This window comes from Colius striatus, chromosome 9 (assembly GCF_028858725.1).
Source record: "Colius striatus isolate bColStr4 chromosome 9, bColStr4.1.hap1, whole genome shotgun sequence".
In the NCBI taxonomy this organism is placed as follows: Eukaryota; Metazoa; Chordata; class Aves; order Coliiformes; family Coliidae; genus Colius; species Colius striatus.
Genome location: NC_084767.1, coordinates 13,763,467 through 13,783,259, shown reverse-complemented (window position 1 = coordinate 13,783,259; position 19,793 = coordinate 13,763,467). Strand labels below are relative to the sequence as shown.

At 47.1% G+C, this 19,793-nt stretch overlaps 1 protein-coding gene across 1 annotated transcript in view; it reads right to left on the bottom strand.

The window, feature by feature from the left end:
• FAT2 (FAT atypical cadherin 2) overlaps positions 1 to 18,567 on the bottom strand; it is a 45,488-nt gene extending 26,921 nt beyond the window's left edge. The window contains exons 1-8 of the mRNA XM_062002140.1: positions 15,303 to 18,567; positions 14,519 to 14,833; positions 7,268 to 7,329; positions 6,214 to 6,525; positions 5,361 to 5,571; positions 2,784 to 2,923; positions 800 to 1,075; positions 206 to 416 (exon numbers count right to left, since the gene is read on the bottom strand). Coding sequence (XP_061858124.1) covers positions 206 to 416; positions 800 to 1,075; positions 2,784 to 2,923; positions 5,361 to 5,571; positions 6,214 to 6,525; positions 7,268 to 7,329; positions 14,519 to 14,833; positions 15,303 to 18,567 — 4,792 coding nt within the window. The remainder of the gene's footprint in view (positions 1 to 205; positions 417 to 799; positions 1,076 to 2,783; positions 2,924 to 5,360; positions 5,572 to 6,213; positions 6,526 to 7,267; positions 7,330 to 14,518; positions 14,834 to 15,302) is intronic.
• Between the last annotated feature and the right edge of the window lie 1,226 nt (positions 18,568 to 19,793).

The following is a 19,793-nucleotide window of genomic DNA, read 5'->3' as shown; positions in this document are numbered from 1 at the left end:
GATGCTAACATTCCATAATATGGAAATTACTTGCTTGGTCTAGATTTTCTCTTGATAGGAAGAAAATCACATTTTTAAACTGTACAGTCATTTCCCCTTTTTTTGAAACAGCTAGAAAAATGCTGGCAAGCTGTCAGGCCATCAGCTAGAGCATGGGAATGCAAGCCTCTTCATAGCCTAAACTGACTTGCTGCATGGCTCTCACCTGCCTGAAGGGAGTAGTGGATTTCAGCATTGGCTCCTTGGTCCTGATCAAGGGCTCTGACTTGTATAACCTCCGTGCCCACCACTGCTGAGTCCAGCACTTCTGCTTCGTAATGGATGCTGTTGAACTGTGGAGGGTGAAGGTTGCAGTTCTCCACGTGGATAATGACTCGAACAAAGTTCCTCTTGATGGGAACCTCCTGGTCTCGTACCTGAATGACAGAGGAAGAGGAGGTATAGTCACACTTGGGGAGCAGAGAGCCTTGCCTGCACCAAGCTTCCAGGTAGATCATGAGGACTCATAAGGAGGCTGAAATTTTTCAGTGGTACCAATCCCTTGGGTAGGAAAGAACCTCTAATTTTCTGCAGTGGCCCTCCAATGAAATTAGCAGCTGATGGACTCAGCACAGTCAGAGGAAAGAGGATCTTTCCTATATTTATCTAGGTTACATAGTAAAGGCTAAGCCCCTGCTTTCCCCTTCTCTGTTGTTCTAGACAAATCCTTCCTCAAAGTCTAGAAGCAGTTTTAACTTCTTCAGTGACCCATCTATCCTGGCCAAGCTGAAGGACTCATCAGGGTTGGGCTAGGGCTCACCATCACTGTGAGGATGTGCTGAGGCATGGGCTGGGAGCTGAAGCCTTCTGCTGTTGTGAGAGCCCCGCTGCTTGGATCCAACTGGAAAAGTCTTGTGCTTTTGGGATCCACGCTGCTATGGATAGTGTAGATGAGCCCCTTGCCTTTGTCCTTATCTGTTGCACTGACTTGAAGGATTTCTCTTCCTGAGGGAGTATCTTCAGGAATCCACACCTCGTAATGGCTCTCCAGGAACTCTGGACGGTGCTGGTTGATGTCAATCACATGGATAAATGCCTGTGGGGGAGACAGCACAGCAAGGGTAGCAAAGAGGCTGGAACAACCTGACTTATGCAGCCGTGTCAAATCTCAGCTTCCAACTCCTCTTGTCTGTGGCTGTGCTCTGAGCCTTACAAGTGGTTACAGCTGTCCAACTCTTGGGGCTTTGCCATCCATGGTGAGTGGGACCCCTTTTGTCCTTCTCTCCAAAGAACTCCTGCTGTGTTTTCCTTTAGTGATTTTTAGTTTGCTTCCTCTCACTTTTTTTTTCATCTCTCCAATCTGGCAAGCCATTCAGAGTGAACGTGCCTGCACTTGGCACATGGGAAACTGTCATGGCCTGCCATGAGAAGCAGCAGTCGCTCAGTTGTGGTGCCAGCTTTGCTGGCTGGTGCCTCCCCATCAACCGTCATTAATTACAGAGGGGGCATGTCTGGTAAAGGAAGGGAGAGGCTGGCCTATCTCAAGAGCAGCACGTGTGAGGAGAAGATATGAAGAAGCAAAGCTTGTGGTCTACACTGTTTAGCCAAAGCTTTTCCTCTGCATTTCACAGCAAACCCCTTTGAATGGCCTGCCTGAACCCTGCCTGCAGTCACCTGGTTTCTTCTGTTTGGTGTCCTACCCTGAATGTCCTCATCCTGCTACTGATGTGTTCATTGCATCTTAGGAAGTCCCAACCAAATGTAATAATTTGCTTCCTTTAGCAAACCTGAACATGCCATGGGTGTTTTTCACAAGCAGGTTTTTTGACATCTGCTAGTGGCCTTGAGTGCCAAAACAAACATGGGGATGAGATGCAAGGTGTCAGGGAATGCACAGCAGGCAAGGTGGGGCTTTGTTTGTTTATTTGGAACAATACTTGAAGATAGTTGACTTTGCCTTTCACAGGAATGGCAGTGTTCCTCACTCATCATCCCCCGCAAACCTCCACAGTGCATTTCCCACGATAAGCGTCACTGACAGGTGACTCATGTTCTAGATCTTCCTGTACATTAAGGACTGGATTTTTGACTGTTTCTTATGTGTGAAGAAAATGATTGGTGAAAGATCAAGCCCTGAATACCCCTCCTGAAGGTAAGTAGAGACTGATAAATCTCCGCAACCACTTTAACTGGAGCTCAGAGACATGTCTGAGACCAAAGTGCTTCCTTTCACTGGTGCCTCCTTTCATGTGGCCAGCCAGAGGACACAGCACCCCTGCAGCTGCCCCAATCACCCCCTGGACCTCAGTGCTGATATTTTACTAATGCTCCATGCAGTTGGAGCAGCACAGGGCAGGGCCTGACCTCACCTTTTACAGATGCATCTGTGCTGGCTTTACATAGGCTGACAAGTCCCAGGAACATCCTTTGACTTGGTACCATTGGCCCAAGCCTGATCCAACTGCATATTCACTGTAGTTCAGCCTGAGCAACTGAGAACAATTTGAAGTCTGAGAGTGTGAACTGCCACTCCAGCTTGGCTGGTGGTGTAGATGTGTCCTTGTGTCCTGGCTATGATCATCAGGAAAGGCACAGGCTTTCCTAGACCATCTGTGATTCCAACAACATTAAAAAATTCTTAGCTTGGTACTTAGGAAAGACTTGGGTCACTGTAATGTGAGACCACAGTTTAAGGAGTTTCATGTGCCTGGCACCTGATCCAGAGCTCAGCAGTCAGAAGAAAGATTCCCTTTGGCGTATGATCACTCGTAGATGGGGTTTCTACTAAAGCAAAAACGTGTTACCTGAGTTTTGATGGTAGAGGACCCATCAGTGACTTCTACTGTCAGGTTATAGCTTGACTTCCTCCTTGCATCGAGGGCTCTTGCAATGACCATGCTGCCTGTACTCTTTTCTATGTCAAAATCCATGTCATCATCACCACCTGGGGTAAGGGAGAGATGAAAAAAGGAAATGGGGAGCAGTTACATTTAGATATCTGTCTGGAGCAAGCTGCAGCTGCTGGCAGACTCTGCAGGGGAAGGGATTCTAGGACCTGCCTGGGGATCTCCCTTCCAGACACCATATACAAACCACACAAGGAGCTTACACCCAGCCACAGATATGTGGCATGCCAAGCAATATACCTTGAATGGGGATGTGTAAGCACTCACTCTAGCTGCATCTCTTTGGCCACAGCTAGACTGGGTACAGTGCCAGAGGTGAGGTTTCCCCTAAATCTGTAAACTCAATACAAAAGGTGACAGATTAACACAGGAGACAGGGAGGACATGGAGAAGCTGGACAAAGAGGTAGTCACAAACAATGACAAAGGAGCACAAAAGGAACAGTTAGAGGAGCCAGAGGAAATGAGGAGGAGAAGGGGAAGGGTGCAGGTATGCATATGATGTCTTGGCTAGACTTGTAACAGGCACATCTGAGCATCAACTTATTTGCACAAAGTCTCCAGCTATGCAGCATCATAGGCTTAGCATGGATCAGGGACCTGCAGGGCTGAACAACACTCTTACTGGCTTCCAATTCAAGGTCACACTGTGGGCATACCAGTGATAGTCTTCATTGCCACAGTTGGGAGCCTGTGAGCCTGTGAAGCAGCTCAATACTAGAGCAGTTGGGGAGGCAGACGGTGCTTGCAGGGTGAGCAGAGCCTGTTGCCCCAATCCAGATGGCTGTGTGGCGCAGGGAACCGCAGGCCTGAGCAGCTCAGCAGCAGAAGGCTGTCCCTCATGCTACTGCTGCTCAGCCCTGGCATGGCAGCTCCTTTCTCATGCCTTGCTTCCTGGTGGCCTCTTAGTTCTCTGTTTCACGGGAAACATCACTATGCTTTTCTGAGACAGGGAGAGGCAGAAGAAGCAGTTTTCTGTGATTTATCTCAGCTCCCAACTTCTCAGCTACTGGATGCTCTGGATTTTGCTTTTTTCTCTTACTATCTGGGAAAATCTAAGCTGGTCTTTAAATTACACATCTTCCCTTGTGGGAGAAATGAAGCAGTTGCCAGCCATCTGAACCACCACTTTCCTGCTGGGAAGGAGACAGAAAGAAGCAGAGACAGAGGAAAAGAGAGACCCATGGATGCCTGTCCCTGAGAAAAGAGTCAAGGGCTTCCTTTACATGGTGCCAAAGGGAAAAAGGAAGACCAGGAAAACAAAGAGATGAAAAAAGATGCTGCTTTGTCAGAGTTGTTACAGACACCATCAACCCCAGTGACAGAGCCTTTGTAGACTAGGAAAGGAGAGTTTCTGAATGAGGTGCTGAAGGCTCCTGAATCGCTGCATCACCTGCTTGGCTGCCAACTGCTGTGCTGCTTTGTTTCCCTAGCAGGAAAAATGAAATCTTGTCCTCTTCCAGGATAGAAACTGCGAGAGCACTGAGTAGCACTTGGCACACTTGGAACTGGCAAAGATGAAGTCGAGCATACAGGCAAAGCACTCAGCAGGGAAACACTGGGATAACATTCAGAGGAATCTACGGTTCATTCTGCAAACCCAAGCAGACACTACTGCCAGATAAGCCTCGCTCTGATAGTGTCTGCTCCTTTTAGCACTTGTTGCTTAATTGTATTTATACACCGCTATCCCTGCTCTAAAAGAGTAACAGGAAAAACTGTTCACTTGCCCAATTAAGGCTTTGTCTGACAAGGGCAAGCCCTGCAGGCAGTACCAAGGAAAGGCTGTGCAAGTCAGATTGAGGCACTGCTTCAAACCAGCAAATTACACAAGCACAACTGGCCGTTGTTCGTTGGACCATTTCTGCACATGCCTGTCTCTGGGGGGGACAGCCTACATCTCCTCTGCCCTAGCATCATGTGTCTTGGAGGAGGCATGATTGCTTCTTCACATTTCAGGTCTAAGTCATGCCTGGAGTGCTGGGAGATGGAAGGGAGAGCTCTACCAGTTAGGTCAGAGCAGCTTCTTGAGGATTCCTCCCTTGGCTCCCTGGCAAGACTATGGGCTCAGGAAGGAGGGAGAAATGGGAGGTGTCAGCAAGACCCAGTCAGACACCTGGCTCTTTGCAGACTGTTTTACTACAACAAACGGTGTCACTTGATTCCCAGGAGGAGCTGGGGCTGGCATGCCCTGCCTTTCACGCATCATTGGAGAACACCTCAAACACTGGCAAATCCCAGAATGTCATTAAAAAAGTGTGTTAGATAATTGCACTTGGCAGCAGAGCTATTGGATGGGCCGCTTTGTCTATGGCTGTTTAAGCCTTTTGGTGTCTGTGAGAAAAGCTTTCCCTGTAGCTCACCTACACCAAAAGCAAACAACTTCATTAGCTCAGGCATGTGAGTGCTGACAGCCAAGGGAGCTGGAGCAAACGCTCCCAGACACCGCTGCCCTGCTTTAATTTCTGTGTCTCACCTGTGATATTAAACCACACTTGGCTGGGGCCCATTTCAATGCTGATCACTCCCACCATGTGATTTACAGGATCTGTTTCCATCACAGCAAAGTTAAAATGGGGTTCATCAAAAGCTAGTGGTTCCGAGGATGGGCTGGGCCGGGTGACCCAGCTGATGTGGAGCCGCACGTGGGAGGAAAGCGGTGGGCTGCCGCCGTCTGTCGCCTTGACCTGCCAGAAGAGGCACACACAGTCAGGGAGAAGACTCTTTTAGCTTGTGGGAGCACCATGGGAAGCTGTTTCTCCCACCCACCAGGAGTTCCAGCTCCGAGTGCACCCAAAATCGCACAAAACAAATCTTGACCTGGTGGCCCGTGCTCTGGCTGTTTCCACGATAGAGTCATGCAACCCAGATTCCTCTGGACCATCAAGCAAATCTGCCAAGTGTAATCCACAGCAGAGACTTGGATCATAAGCCTCGTTGCAAAGACCCACAGAGTGTGGGACAGCTTCAAACCCATATCAAAGCCCCATGGCCTGATCAGACTGCCAAATGGAGGCACCACTGAAACCCAAAGGCTGTTCAGGTTCAGAAGTACATCAGGTCACGGATCAGCGTGTTCATCTTTGAGAGTGGCTTTTAGGTAATATTAATTCTGAGTTAATTTAAAATTTATCCTCCATTTTTAAAAGCTCATTACTTTCTGCATTTCCCATCATTCCCTCCAAAGTTTCTCTCCCTCTAACCCAACCCCGTGTCATCCAAGGTCTCCATCCGCTGTTGCGGATGTTTTCTGTTTCTGCAGCCTTTTGTCTCTTCACCTCTCCACCCATCTCTTCCCCTTGTCTCCCTCTGTTTCTCTCCCCTCTCACCGTCAGTATGTTGTATTCAGAGGCAGGAAATGCCTTTCTGGAGAAGACCATGCCGGTTGTAGGGTTGATGGTGAATATGCCTTCCTCCTCCTCCTCAATGGTGTAGGTGATCTGGCCATTCTGACCCTGGTCACGGTCTGAAGCAATCAGCCTGTAGACTGGCAGTGGTGTCTCCGAGGAGTCTCTCTCAGGGAGCTGCACCATGAAGAGCTTGTGGGGAAAACTAGGAGGATTATCGTTGGCATCCAGGACTTGTATCACGACTCTACTGGTGGACTTCAGAGCTGGCTCTCCATTGTCAGAAACAGCCACCTGCCAGCAAGCAAAGGGAGCAAGTGAACAGAGCTCTGTCATGGCCTAGCACATGAGCAGCCAGCCTTCATCTCGATGAGCAATGAGCAAAATAGGGGGTTTAACTGGACCTGTGTATCTCAACATTTTCAGAGGCATTGCTCCACTCTGTAGGGTGAAATCTGCTTGCAGTTGCTCCGGGCAATGGGTCAGATTGGTCATTAGGAGTCATACAACTGAAAATGTTCATATTGCAATGGCTTGGCAAGTTATCACTCATGCTCCCAGCATGTGGCATTGCAGAAAAAATTGTTATTCTCAATCACTCTGATAGACTGAAATACTTCAAGATCCCTCTAATACAACCATGCATAGCTTGGAGCAGCTAAGGGTGGGAGACAGTACCAAAAAGCTATGCAGCAATGCCTGATACAATGAGAGAAATGAGGGTGGATTTCACAGGCTTGCTCTTTCCCCCATAACATATTATCCTTCTGCTAGAGGACGATTCCAGCCCTCTTCCTCTATTCCCACAGCTTCCAGAACAGGCCTTTTGCTCCAGTCTTCAGTAAGGAAATAATAAACCCCACAGTACTGCTGCAGCTGTCTCTTAGGGCAACAAACACCATTTAATTAAGTTTCCCAGCAGCTGGGAGCTGATGGGATGAGATTCTTTTTCTGTGCTCCAACTTGCAAGGAAAGCTCTTTGAGGACTTAATACACTTGTAGGTAAATAAAGCTAATTACAATCATCATTACCCACCTCTAGGATATGTTCAGCCTTGTATTCTCGATCCAGCTGCCGTGAAGTGGTAGAAATCAAACCTGCCAAGAAAGAAACCCTTTGAGCTCCAAGACTCGACATCCAACTAAAGCCAGGGCTAATCAAATCCCTGCGTGCCCCACATCAGCCTGCCCGTCCATTCCGTTCCAGGTTCAATTCGTGATCAGAAGAGAAAGGCAGATATCCCCAGAGGGCAAGCTGTCCCCATCTAGTGTGAACCCCTGTGTGGAGGTGCTGCTCTCACTCCTCTGATTGCAGAAACCACAGAATGGGGGGAACACCTACCAGATGCCTACATCTGTTGAAGGTTCTCATGGCATCTGGTGAGAAAGGCTGCAGGATTGTGAAAACAAAGCTTTTCTTATGCCTCTAAGTAAGAAACATTCTGCATGCGCTGGCACAAACCTGGCCTCTCAACAAGTCTTGACTCCTATTTTCCCTGTGCCGAACCTTGCCCTTTGTAATTTACAGTGTTTTGACAAAAGTTTGTCTTCTGTCTTGGGAAATACCCTCTATTCTGCCTATAGAACAAGTGCATTCAGGCTAAAAACAAGGTACACATTTGCTAATGATGTTGGTGTATTATTTAAGCCTTGCTGGAGAACAGGATCCTCTAACAATCACAAGATTTGAAGGATTTCTGAAAAATACACGTTAGTTTATCTGAAAGGAATAGGTTTGATGCAGGAAGGAGGAGTTGTGGCTGTGATAAACTAAAGCTTAAACAAAACCATCATAGTTGCCTCTTTTTGGCCTCTTGATAACCAAGCTGAGTGGCCGCGAGTGTGGAAAGGATGGAGTTGAGGCTTCTGTTTCCATGTCTGGTTTGATAATAGTCCGTATTAAGTGTCTTGACTCTTCACCTTTGGGGGAAAGAGGCTCTAGACCATTTTCACTACAGCCTCACAGATGATGGAAGCTGTATATATAATGCATGATTTTCTGATGGTCATCAAGTCTGACACCTTGTTTTTGTCCGTTCCCCACATCACCTGCTCCCAATGGTTGCTGTTACCGTGGTGTTTATTCCTCATGAAGAGAAGTCCTGCTTCCTCACACAAACAAAAGGCGGGGTGAATTTTCCTGACCATCCTGAGCAGTGATACTGGCCTATGCTACTTTGAGAAACGCATTGCATACGTTTGCAGTGGTGTGAGCACGTGCACTTGAGCATCCTGAAAGACTTGTAAATCAGAGTGGTGTGAACCCATTTCAACTCTCATTTCTGATCCAAAGCCAAAAGGTTTTAATTAATAGCGTGCTTTTGAGCTGTATCAACTTTGGTGTATTGCTGTTGGAGCATGACAAGCAGGAGAAAACTTCAAATGACTGCAGGAAACACTGGGCAGCTGAAGGAGGGAGCTAGGAGCAGCTGCTTGGATCAAGACTATTGTTAACCGTTTCCACTTGTTCTCCAGCATTATTCATATCTGGCACCAGCTGCTGCACTAAACATTTATTTGATGCCTTTACAACCATAAATCAACATTCCTTAATGTGTTATGACAAGATGATTTGAAAGACTCTGTTTGCATGTATGTCATAGATTTTTTTTCTTATCCCTAATCTTTTTTTTTTGACGTTCTGGCAAGTGAAGAGGACTCAGCAGTGGCATGAGATGCTGCTGGCTGAGGAGCTTTTGAGCCTCTCCCACACTCTTAGGAGGCTGTAGGGCTCTAGTAACAGCAGAACTCTTGATATGCATGGAAATGGTCTCTCAATGGGAGCCTGAAGAAGGAATTGCAGCAGCAGTTCACTGAGATCTCTGATGCTCCTGTGCATGTTGCCAATAGGTTGTCAAGGTAAGTTTGCCAGGGCAGGAAAGCAAAGCCTAAAACTCCAGCTACCTCAGGGGATGGTTCATAATTTTGGCCTAACAAGCCCATAGGACACGTAGCTAGGCATTGACAAAGGAGCCATCCAAAACCTGTGTACACACCGGGGATATTTCTAGTCTACCAGATTGCAAAATTCAGTTGCAACAGACTGATACCTTGTTTGCACTTGGGTGCTGCATGCCAGCTGATGGAAGGTAACTCTGAGGCGATTACTTAGATTTGCCTGGCCCCACCCTGAAATTCTTTCATGACCTAATGATAAAAATGAAATAAAACAAGGTTGTAGCTGAGCTTCTCAGAGCTGAAGAAGGATTGTAGTGAAGGCAGGTAAACTGGGACTTAATTACTATCTTGAACGTCTGTACCACTGAAGATGCTCAGATCTTCTGGGCAATAAGAGGTGACTCTACTGTCTATCACAGACGTGTACCATTTCACAGCTGGCAGTCTTACCACATGGCATTTTTGGGTTCAACTTCCTACCTGTTGAGTCACAAGTCAAAAGCGTTGGCTCTCCTCCTGACTCCAGGCAACCTCCCTCTGTCCCTTACGCTATGCCCAACTGCAGCTCCCAGTTCCCCTCTCCAGAGTCAGTTACTGCTCTGCCTTGAGATCAGACAGCTCTTGTGGTTGGGAGTTAATCACTCTAACTGCCGTCCGGAGCCGGGTGCTGCGCGGCTGCCAAGAAGTGCAAACTGCAGCGGTGTTCACACGGCAGCTGAGCACCCAGAGACATGGAGACGGGGATCCCATGTGGTGCTCGAGAGAAGCCAGCTGGAATTAGTGCACATTCTTATTTGTTGCTGCTTGGTTATACACCCTGTGAAGCCAGAGGGCTAAAATGGAAGTGGAAACTGTTATGATCAGCTTTCATGGCCTGGGGAAACAGTTCCTCGGTTCTTTCTGCTTCCCCCCACAAAGACCTGGGAAGTGCACGTTTGGATTTTAATGAGAGTATTTCGTGTGTGCACGTGCACATGTGTGAGCTGTCAGTACAGTCCCTGCCTCCCTGGAAAACACCAGCCTTAACTTCAGAACACCAGACTTGCAATTGAGTGGGTGTCCTGTGTGCTTCTCTGTGGCCCTGAAGATTTCTGCTGAGTCTTACAGAGCCTGAACAAAACTGTCAAAGGTCCTAATTGCACCCAGACAATTAGCCAAGCCCTGCATTCACCTGAAGGTCCAGAAACAATCCCTTTTGTTGCTTGCATACAGGCAGGCACAAGCTCTGCTCTTGCAGCCTATCTGCACACAGCAATGGGAAAGGATTGTAATTCTCCTGCTTGCTGCCTGGAAAGGGGAGAGAGGAAAGCTGGTCATGTTGGAACAAGAGCAGCCAAATTAACAGTGCATTGTTGTCAAGGAAAAAAAAAAAGAAGAATAAGTTCTGCTGGCAACAGCAGGGTTGGGGTGGAAGTTGCTGGCCCCCTGCCCTTGCTGCAGGGAGGAAAATCTAAGATAGTTAAAATAGCCAGAATCAGGTTTGCAGGCATTGGGGCTTTCACAAGAGCCCAAGACAGGATGAGGTTGTTTTCATGAAATCCTCCCTCTTTTGTCTCACTCTTGCTTCCATTTCACTCTTCTCTTCTCTTCTCTTCTCTTCTCTTCTCTTCTCTTCTCTTCTCTTCTCTTCTCTTCTCTTCTCTTCTCTTCTCTTCTCTTCTCTTCTCTCCTCTCCTCTCCTCTCCTCTCCCTCTCCCTCTCCCTCTCCCTCTCCCTCTCCCTCTCCCTCTCCCTCTCCCTCTCCCTCTCCCTCTCCCTCTCCCTCTCCCTCTCCCTCTCCCTCTCCCTCTCCCTCTCCCTCTCCCTCTCCCTCTCCCTCTCCCTCTCCCTCTCCTCCTTGACTCATGGAGCAACAGTGCAATCACTCCTCAGATTTAAAGAGCAGGCTGCAACTGGATGTCTCTTTATGCAAAGAAATGCAGGGAAACATAGGCATCCTGGGTAAACCTGGGGACACTGACACAGCTGGAGAAGCACCAGAAGAACAAGCACTAGAAAAGAGCTGGAGATGAGTAGTTCAAGGTAAAAAGACTCTCCAAACAGCCCTTTGGCAGAATTAATGGCTTTTTCCTGACTCTTCCAGCCTCAGCCTCCCAACTCCTCCTGGTCCTGTCTGGACTGGAACCTCCTTCACATCAGGGACTGAAAACCCCGCACAAAACAAGCTGCAAACCTTTCCAGCAAAAGAATGCCCCAACCCCTACTATCTCCCCATCTCTCTATGTATTTATCTATCTCTCTGTCTCCCACAAACACTGCTCTGCACCAGCTGCCAGGCTGGGCTGGAGAGATTCCATCGCCGATGGCAGGAAGCTTTCATCTCACTATGCAGTTTTATTCTCCCTTCTCATTAGCCTTTCATTTATTTTCCCTCTTTTCCTCCACCTTCTTTAGGGAATTGAGAGCTGGAAGAGCTTAGAGCCTTTCTGTGGCGGTTCAGGGACGCCGGAGGTGTCCAGCCCTGCTAAGGGACAGTTACAATGACTGTTCCTGTCTCCCTGCAAGGCCTCAGGAGGAGGCATCAGGAGGCCTTGCTGGTTATGTCTACACTGGCCAAACTACCCACATGTTGAGACACTGAACCAAGTGCAGAACAGGACCAGAAATAGGACCAGGACCAGAAATAGGTTACTTGCAGTAGTGTGGCATGGTGCCCTGAATAAGTATTTAATGCTATTTTGTGGGGCTATTCTGGGTGGGGACTTGCCTGCAAATTAGGACCTTAATTCCTATTAGTGCATGGGATGAGAACAAGCTTCCTCCTTCTTCCCCTCTGCCAAGGGGCTCCTACCAGAAGTGCCCTGCCTAGGAGAGACCCAGACTGACCTCTCGCCCTCTCATACTCTGGCTTATTTGAGTGCTAGTGTGACTTATTTGTCCTTTGGTGACAGACTGGGATAGCAGAGGAGAGTTGTCCATCAATACTCCACTTGTAGGAGCCTTCTTTCTGATCCAGGTGCTGGAGGAACTCCTGACACATGCAGATTATCATGTCCTTTGTTCAAGTCATGTGACTAAGAGCAGCAAGCTCTGTGGTTTCCTCTTGAAACTTAAAAGTTTATCACTGAATAATGTGACAGAGATTCAGCCTCATTGCAGATAAGCAGATCTGCCTACTCAAACTCTTTTACTGTCACAGAATTTGGGACTGACCACAGGAGTATTTGCTGTCTGGATCATACAGATCTCTGGCATTTCAAGAACTGACATGTTTCTGGGTCTTTTTGCCATCATCTCCTCTAGCTAGTGAAGGAACACATGCATTTATTGCATTTGAAAAACAAAGGACGTGTTCTAACTAAAAATCCAGAATAAATACCAGTGGACTAGGAGCTCTATAGTGCTCAGATACTAGAGTGTTTCTTCTCCTGTTCAAATTTGTGCTGCACTGAGATAACCTTTTTTTCTGAATACAGCCCTGCACTGATATGAATGACCAGGAACTGAAAGGCCAGCAGTTCACCTGCCAGCGCTGCACTACCAGCTGAGATCAAAGATTGTATTTTTATTCTCCTTAAAGAGCAACAAGCACATCCTTGTCTGCAGAATGAAAATATCACAAGATTTCCAGTAAGCTGTCTACAGGCCTGAAGTTTAGACAAGCTGTGATATTCTTTCTGGCAGTAGTAGCAGACGACTTCTCTTTAGATACTGTAAGCATGAGGATATAAACTGCTCAGTTTATGCCAATATTTGCAGGTAATTATTTGTTCTTTTGAGTAACATGCAAGTAAAACAATAGATAACTGAATCCTCATCAGGCTTGGAAGCAGGTCCTTAAATAACCTCTGTGCTCCCAGTTTAAAGAAGAGACCTCCAGCAACTGTCCAAGAGATAAGATCAGCTCATGGGTAGCTTACAGGACTGACAAACTTATCACTCTTCACATGCAAACTACCTGACTGTAGAGAGAGGTGGATAGGAGATGACTCATATCAGAGAGAGGCTTTTTTGACCAAGATGGGAATTAAAGGGTTGTCTTAGAGGTGAAGTCTCATTAGCAGACATTCAGAGTTTGCCAGTGTCACTTATTTTAGCATGGAACACAACAGCCTTAGAGCATTGCTTTGTAGGGCTGCACTCATGTTGAAGTGCAGGTTTTGCCTGCTGCCTGCAGCTTAGAGAACGCTGAATCTCCTGCGGGGTGCATGGGTGCAAGCTGGAGCTGAGCAGATGAGGGCAGCTAGCCTCCTGTCCTGATAGCCTTTTCTGGTCCACATCCCATCAAAGAGTGGTCTCAAACAGGGCTTTTGAAGGCGCGTCTCCATGGAACCCTGCATTTTTGCAAGCTGTCTGTGGAGCTGAGTTGTGCGTAGTTGTTTGGATTGTCACAGAGTTTTCTGTGTGAAGGCTGGATGCAGAACTATGCCCTGGCCTGGCTAAAAACCTGACAGTGGAGGTAGCTGCAACTGGGGTTAGCAGTGGTTAGTTAGCTGACATCTCCAGATGTATCTTTGTGGCACCATGTGGAGGCACCCTGTGAATCTCTTGCAACCAAAAGGATTTCAGAGTTTTAGCATAACAATTTCTAAACCTCTTCCTCCTAGCCAGCTGTAGAGAACTGACACAGAGCCATTACACCATAGGTAAGGTGCAACTGAGAGCTACATTAGCCTTTTTCGATTTGTACAGTTCCTTTCTCATCTGAGAGCAGGCTTCTGTCCCGCTGCAGTAGGTGAACTGCTTTTATCATCCACAAGAGATCAAAGTCATGCAATTAATCCTCTCCCATACTCAGGCTCTGTGCCCTCCTTTCCTTCTTCTCCCAGGAGCTGATGGCGTGAAAGGCTCAGCACAGCTTTCCTTGCCAGACTGGCCTGATGTCAGCTCTGCTGGGCTAGTTTAAGGAAGCTGTTTACACAAAACACCAGCGGGTTTTTGATGGCTCTGAAAGATCTGGTAATTAATCCTCAGATGAAAGATACAGTCTAGGAAGATGGCAGAAGAAGCTTACTACACTTACTACATTAATAGCACCGGAGAATGGGTGGAGCCTTTAAACGCAGTGGGATTCTTTTTTATTAATCCTGCCTTGGTTTGTCTCAGGAATCGGTAGTCACCTCCAGAAGGGTGGTTCCTGTGTGCCCCAGGCTCTGCAATGGGACAGTTGTTTATAAGGGGAAGATTAAAAACAACTGCTTGGTTCTGTTTAGGACTCTGAAAGTTGCACATTTATGTCATTCTAAGAGCCATCTGGATGCAAACAGCAGATCTTAGGTTGAGGGTTTCAATCCTCAGCCTCCATAAACTGTGTATTTGGAGACTGGGACTTTTGCTGCAGAAGGAAGGTATAACAAAAGCAGCTGTGTGGGCTGTTTATATTGAATATGAAACATCCTCTAGGCATTGTGAAGCCTCAAAAATAGATGCTGAGTTGGGTCAGTCTTACCTGTAATGAGGTTAATGCTGAAGAGTCCTTGAGGATTTCCAGTTACGATGTGAAAAGTCAATTTTCCCTCTGAGCTAGAGTCTGGATCTAAAGCATCAAGCTGAAGGACGGATGTGTTTGGTGGGGAATTCTCTATCACAGAGGCATAGAAGACAGGTCTGGACATCTGAGGTGGGTTGTCATTAGTATCAGTGACTTCAATATAAATTTCAGTCACAGAAGACAGAGGAATTGTTCCCAGGTCAAGAGCTAGCACTGTGAGCCAGTAGTGAGATGTTCCTTCTCGGTCGAGTGGTCCTATGGTACGGATGGTGCCTAAAAGAATGACAGAAAATGCTTGTGAGGCATTTAAGGACCTCAAATGACTTTGTTTCTGATACCAGACCAGTCTATCTCTGTAGTTTGTTTCCTACTCTTTGCTGCAGATATAAACTCTGGCATCAACCTCGTATGGCTGTGAGACTGTGTGGAAGGTGAGGGGTTGCTTGTGCTGACAGTAATTTGGTACACAAGTGAAATGGAAGACCTTGATATTTTGGGGGAGGACAGACATTGATTTTTCATTATTTTAAGGAGACAACCCTGTTTGCCCTGCTTGCTCCTCCCCTGGTGCAGGGATGCACATTGTATGTCTGTGCAGAAGCGAAAAAGATTTGAATGCTTGGAACTTTGTAAACAGAGAGACTGTAGAAATGTCCTATTGAGGCAAAAAGTCAGACCAAACACAAACACATGCAGGAAGTTTAAGCTTTTAAGGTAGACTATTAAACTAAGCTGTCATTACCTGTGTCCTTTTCAATGTGGAAGACGGACAGGCCAGTGCCCTCTCGGAGGAAATATTGAACCTCTCCATCTTTCCCCTTGTCGATATCTTTTGCTGTGACCGTCATCACTGATGTGCCTTCAGGGCTGTTCTCCTGCACCCAGCCTTTGATGACAAAGGAGGCAAAGCGTGGTGGGTGCAAGTTCTCGTTGACATCAAGGACGCTCACTTGCAGGTGGCAAAGGGAAGAGCGAGAGGAGGGCTTCCCACCGTCACTGACCTGCACGGTTAAATTGTAAGAGTCCCTCTTCTCATAGTCCAGCTCCTTCTCCAATCGGAGTGCCCCGGTCAGCTTATCCACATGAAACATCATGTCCTCGTCATTAATGAGGCTGTACCTCACCTCACCCCCTGAGCCAGTGTCTGGGTCAAAAGCTTCCAGAAACAGGAGAATGGTTCCCACGGGCAGGTCCTCTGGGACCTTCACGCTGTTGAGGGCTGGGAGGCATTGTGGGGTGTTGTCATTTACATCCTCCAGAGTCACAATGAGATCCGTAACGGAGAACAGCTGGTAGCCTGTTTTGGGCTGGTCCCTAGCTTCTATTTTCAGCACGTAGCAAGGCCATGATTCTCTATCCAGGGCACCTGTAACTGTCACCTCTCCAGTGATACTGTTAATGGCAAACTTTTCAGTGGGAGTGAGGAGAGAATATTTTACTCTCCCATTATCATCTGTATCAGCATCTTCTGCTTTCAGTTGAGCTATTGTTGACCCTGCTGTTACATGTTCTGATATTGTCACCCAGTAGGCACCTTGTGGGAACTTAGGAGTGTTATCATTGCTATCCAACACATTCACAGGCAAGAGCTTCCAAGATGATTTTTGCGGTGTGCCAAGGTCATACACGGTAATGTTAAGAATGTAGAAGCTGGATTGTTCATGATCTAGAGGAGAAAGGACTTGAAGGAGACCCAGTTCCAGGTCAATGGTAAAGCAACTGTGATCATTTCCATCTGAGATCACATAGACCAATTTCCCATTAAAACCAGTGTCAGGATCAATAGCTGACAGGTCAGCAATAGTTGAGTTGATGGGAACAGTCTCCATGATATCAATAGATCGTGGAAAGCTGTCACCAAACTTTGGAGCGTTATGGTTTATAAGGTGCAAGTTCAGAGATGTTTCATCATCCTGGACGTGGCCTTGAGCCTGAGACTCAATGGAGTGTATGATAGTTTCTGTCAGTTGTTTCAAAACTCCCGTTTCCTCACACTGCATTTTGACGGGGAGACCTTGGCCTGCCACGGTAATGTTTACAGATGTTGGCAAGGCGTAGTTCTCTCCATCGGTTGCAGTTATTTTTAAAGAGTAAAAAAGGGGTTGTTCAGAAGGAAGATCTCGCAGAGATATTCTAAGGGATATTACTCCAGAGATGGGATTCAGTTCAAAATGCCGTAACTCGTTGCCAGACTTGATTTCATATTTGATACGCTGCAGCTCATCGCTGTCAATTGCAGAGACCGTGGCCACAGGGTTCCCAACAGGGAAGTCTCGTGGGATGGTGCCGCTGCAGCTCGCCTTCTCAAACACGGGAGCGTTGTCGTTGACGTTGCTCAGCATGAGGGAGACGTACACCTCTGTTTCATGGCGGAAGGGTGAGCCCCAATCTGACGCCCACACTCGCAGATGGTACCATCTCTGCATCAACTCATAGTCCAATGACTTGGAGGTGGAAATGATGCCAGAATAGGGGTCAATGACAAAGGGAACCGATTTCTGATTGGCTATGGTGTAGGTGACAAAGCCGTTGTCTCCTTCATCTTCATCTGTAGCCCTTACTGTTAAGACACTTGTACCAGGAGGAACATTTTCATCAAAGGCCCCACGGTATGAGGACTGGCTAAAACTTGGAGCATGATTGTTGCAGTCGATGATGTCAATGACAATGGCTGTGGATGTCTGACTGTTAACGGCTGTAACTTCAAGTTGAAAATGAGACTGCTCACGGAAGTCCATTGCTCTGACTGTGGTTATCAGTCCAGTGTGAGGATTGATTTTAAAGCTTGTGCTGTCAGGAGTAGGCCTCAAAATATATTTGAGATTTGGGAAGGCTGGTGTAACCTTCACCATAACAACTTGGCTTTCAGCTGGGGAAAATTCACTGAGCTGGACTCTGTACACCTCCTTCTCAAACCTGGCAGAGACATACTTGGAGGGAGGTATATGGATAACTCTAATAGGAGAGAACAGTGGTGGCTTGCTCTTGTCCTTAGCTTGCAGACTGAGGTTGAAACCAAAGGGGTAGAGTAGCCAGTCGATCTCTTTGGTTGACATAATCATGAATTCATTGTTCCCAAAGCAGGATTTGATGGCTTTGAAATGTCTTCCCAGATCTCCATCCACAAAGCCAACGGAATCTATCCCTGCTTCTGAGTCACCACTTTCTACAGACAGAGTTGCATAGAGAAAGTCTTCAGCTGATTCAGGTGGTGTCACCTTCACTGATGAGATAGAGGGGGGCTTCCTGGCAGATGGCTCCACTTGGATCGTAAGACTAGCAAAGTTCCCAAAGCCATTCCCCTCTGTGATCTTTCTCATCCGGTCCACGGCCAAAACCTGCATGTGGTGCCTGCCTCGATGGGTGCTGTTCAGTCTACCTGTGGTCATAACTGCTCCTGTGGTGGGGTGGACAGTGAATAGGTCGGACTTGGTGTTGAGGGCGTAGTAGAACTCGGCATTCTGGCCAGTATCAGCGTCAGTGGCACTGAGCGTGCTGACCACTGTTTTCAAAGGAGTGTCTTCTCTGATAGACACTTTGTAGGAGGGGGGTGAAAATAGAGGTTTCAAGTCATTTCTGTCCAAAATGTGGATCAAGACTTTGGCCCAGGCTTCATAGGCAAAAGTGCTCTCTATGGCCTTGATTATTAACAAATAACTGTCTTTGACCTCCCGGTTTAAAAGTGCAGTGTTGCTGCTTCTGGTTCTTATTCTCAAGAAGCAGAAATCCCCTATCACGTTCTCCTCTGTTTTAAAGAGACCACTGTTGTCTCCAGAGACTATTCTGTACCTGATGTCCCACTCAGGGTCTGTCTTGTAAATACCCATTTTGACATAGCTCTCCACGTAGGTCTTGGGGGCTGAATTCTCGTAGATGGTGGCATTGTAGAAGAAGTGGGTGAAGTGCAAAGGGGAAGTGTTGCCTTTCTCACAGCTCGCCTCATGGGCCACACAGTGCATCAGGAAAACGGCAAAACTCAGGAAGTGCCTCCTGGTAGTGACTTCCATGGTGTGGTGTCTCCTTGGGCCCTGCAGGTGCCAAAGAAAGAACATTGGTAACTTTTATTAAGGGCAGTGTGTCAGGGAAAATGTGCCCGTGGGCTCAGCCTCACCTTCCTGCTCTCCTTACCCCAGCCTTTACTGATGTGTTTGTTAGCTCAGCTCTGTCCCAGTGAGAGATTTGTCCTCCCACACCCCCATACTGACTCAGATCTATTAACTTTCTTCAGGTTTTACCCTTGTAGAGGGTAAAATGTGAAAAGCCATGCAAAACGCTCTGATGAGGTTGACATCCTGTTCTGTGAATGATCTCTCCCTCCCTTCATTCTACGTTCTTCCTAGTCAAACAGCGTATTTGAACTCTCCACCTCCAATCCAAACCTCATTTCTGTTTTGTTTCTCCATCCTTCCTTCTCCACCTTAACTTCCCTCCCCACATAAGTTCTTGCTACGTATTTTCAAGAGTCAATATACCAACTGTGATTTCATGTCTCTCCCCAGGGCTTGTCTTCCATTTCCTTCTGCCCTGCTACAGCAATCTGTTCTCCTTCCCCAGCAGACAGACCCTGCTACATTGTGCAAATTCCTCCTGAACATCCAGCTCTAGGATGTGGTGTTTTTTTGAGAGTTTTTGCTCAGGTCTTGGTCAAGTTGTTTTTCAGTTATCACAAAGTTCTTCTAATTCACAGGTCTGACCCTGTCTGCCTCCTCTGTATTGCCTGTAAGAGAATATTTCCAGCAAGACACTTTGACCATGTCAACCTCAGCCTCGAGTAATCTCTCTGGTTCCTCCCTTCTCACGGCAAAGCCCCAGGGTCAGGATTCTTGCAGAGGCTCTGTCATTCATGACCACCCGCCATCAGCTTCCTTCTCTAATGACTCCCGAACATCTGCAGCTCCGTGATTTATCCCTGTGAATGAGGTGTACTGAAGAAGGAACTGGGGAGCACATACGTGATTAATGAGGATGTAGCTTCATTACTGAGCTTTGCAGAGCTTGTTACAGGATCAAGGCCTGTTCTTTTAAAAAACCAAGTGCCTGCTGCTGTGTGTGCATTTAGGGGTTGAAACCAGGGATAAGCTAAATATAGGTGCATATATTTCCCCTAGATAGACCAGGAGATCTTTATCTAGAACTGTTTCTTCCTCTTTTAAATTTAAATTATATATCAAGTACCTGCCAGTCATTTGGCACATTCCTCATTTAAACAGGGAAGACTTGTTTTTCCAGACAC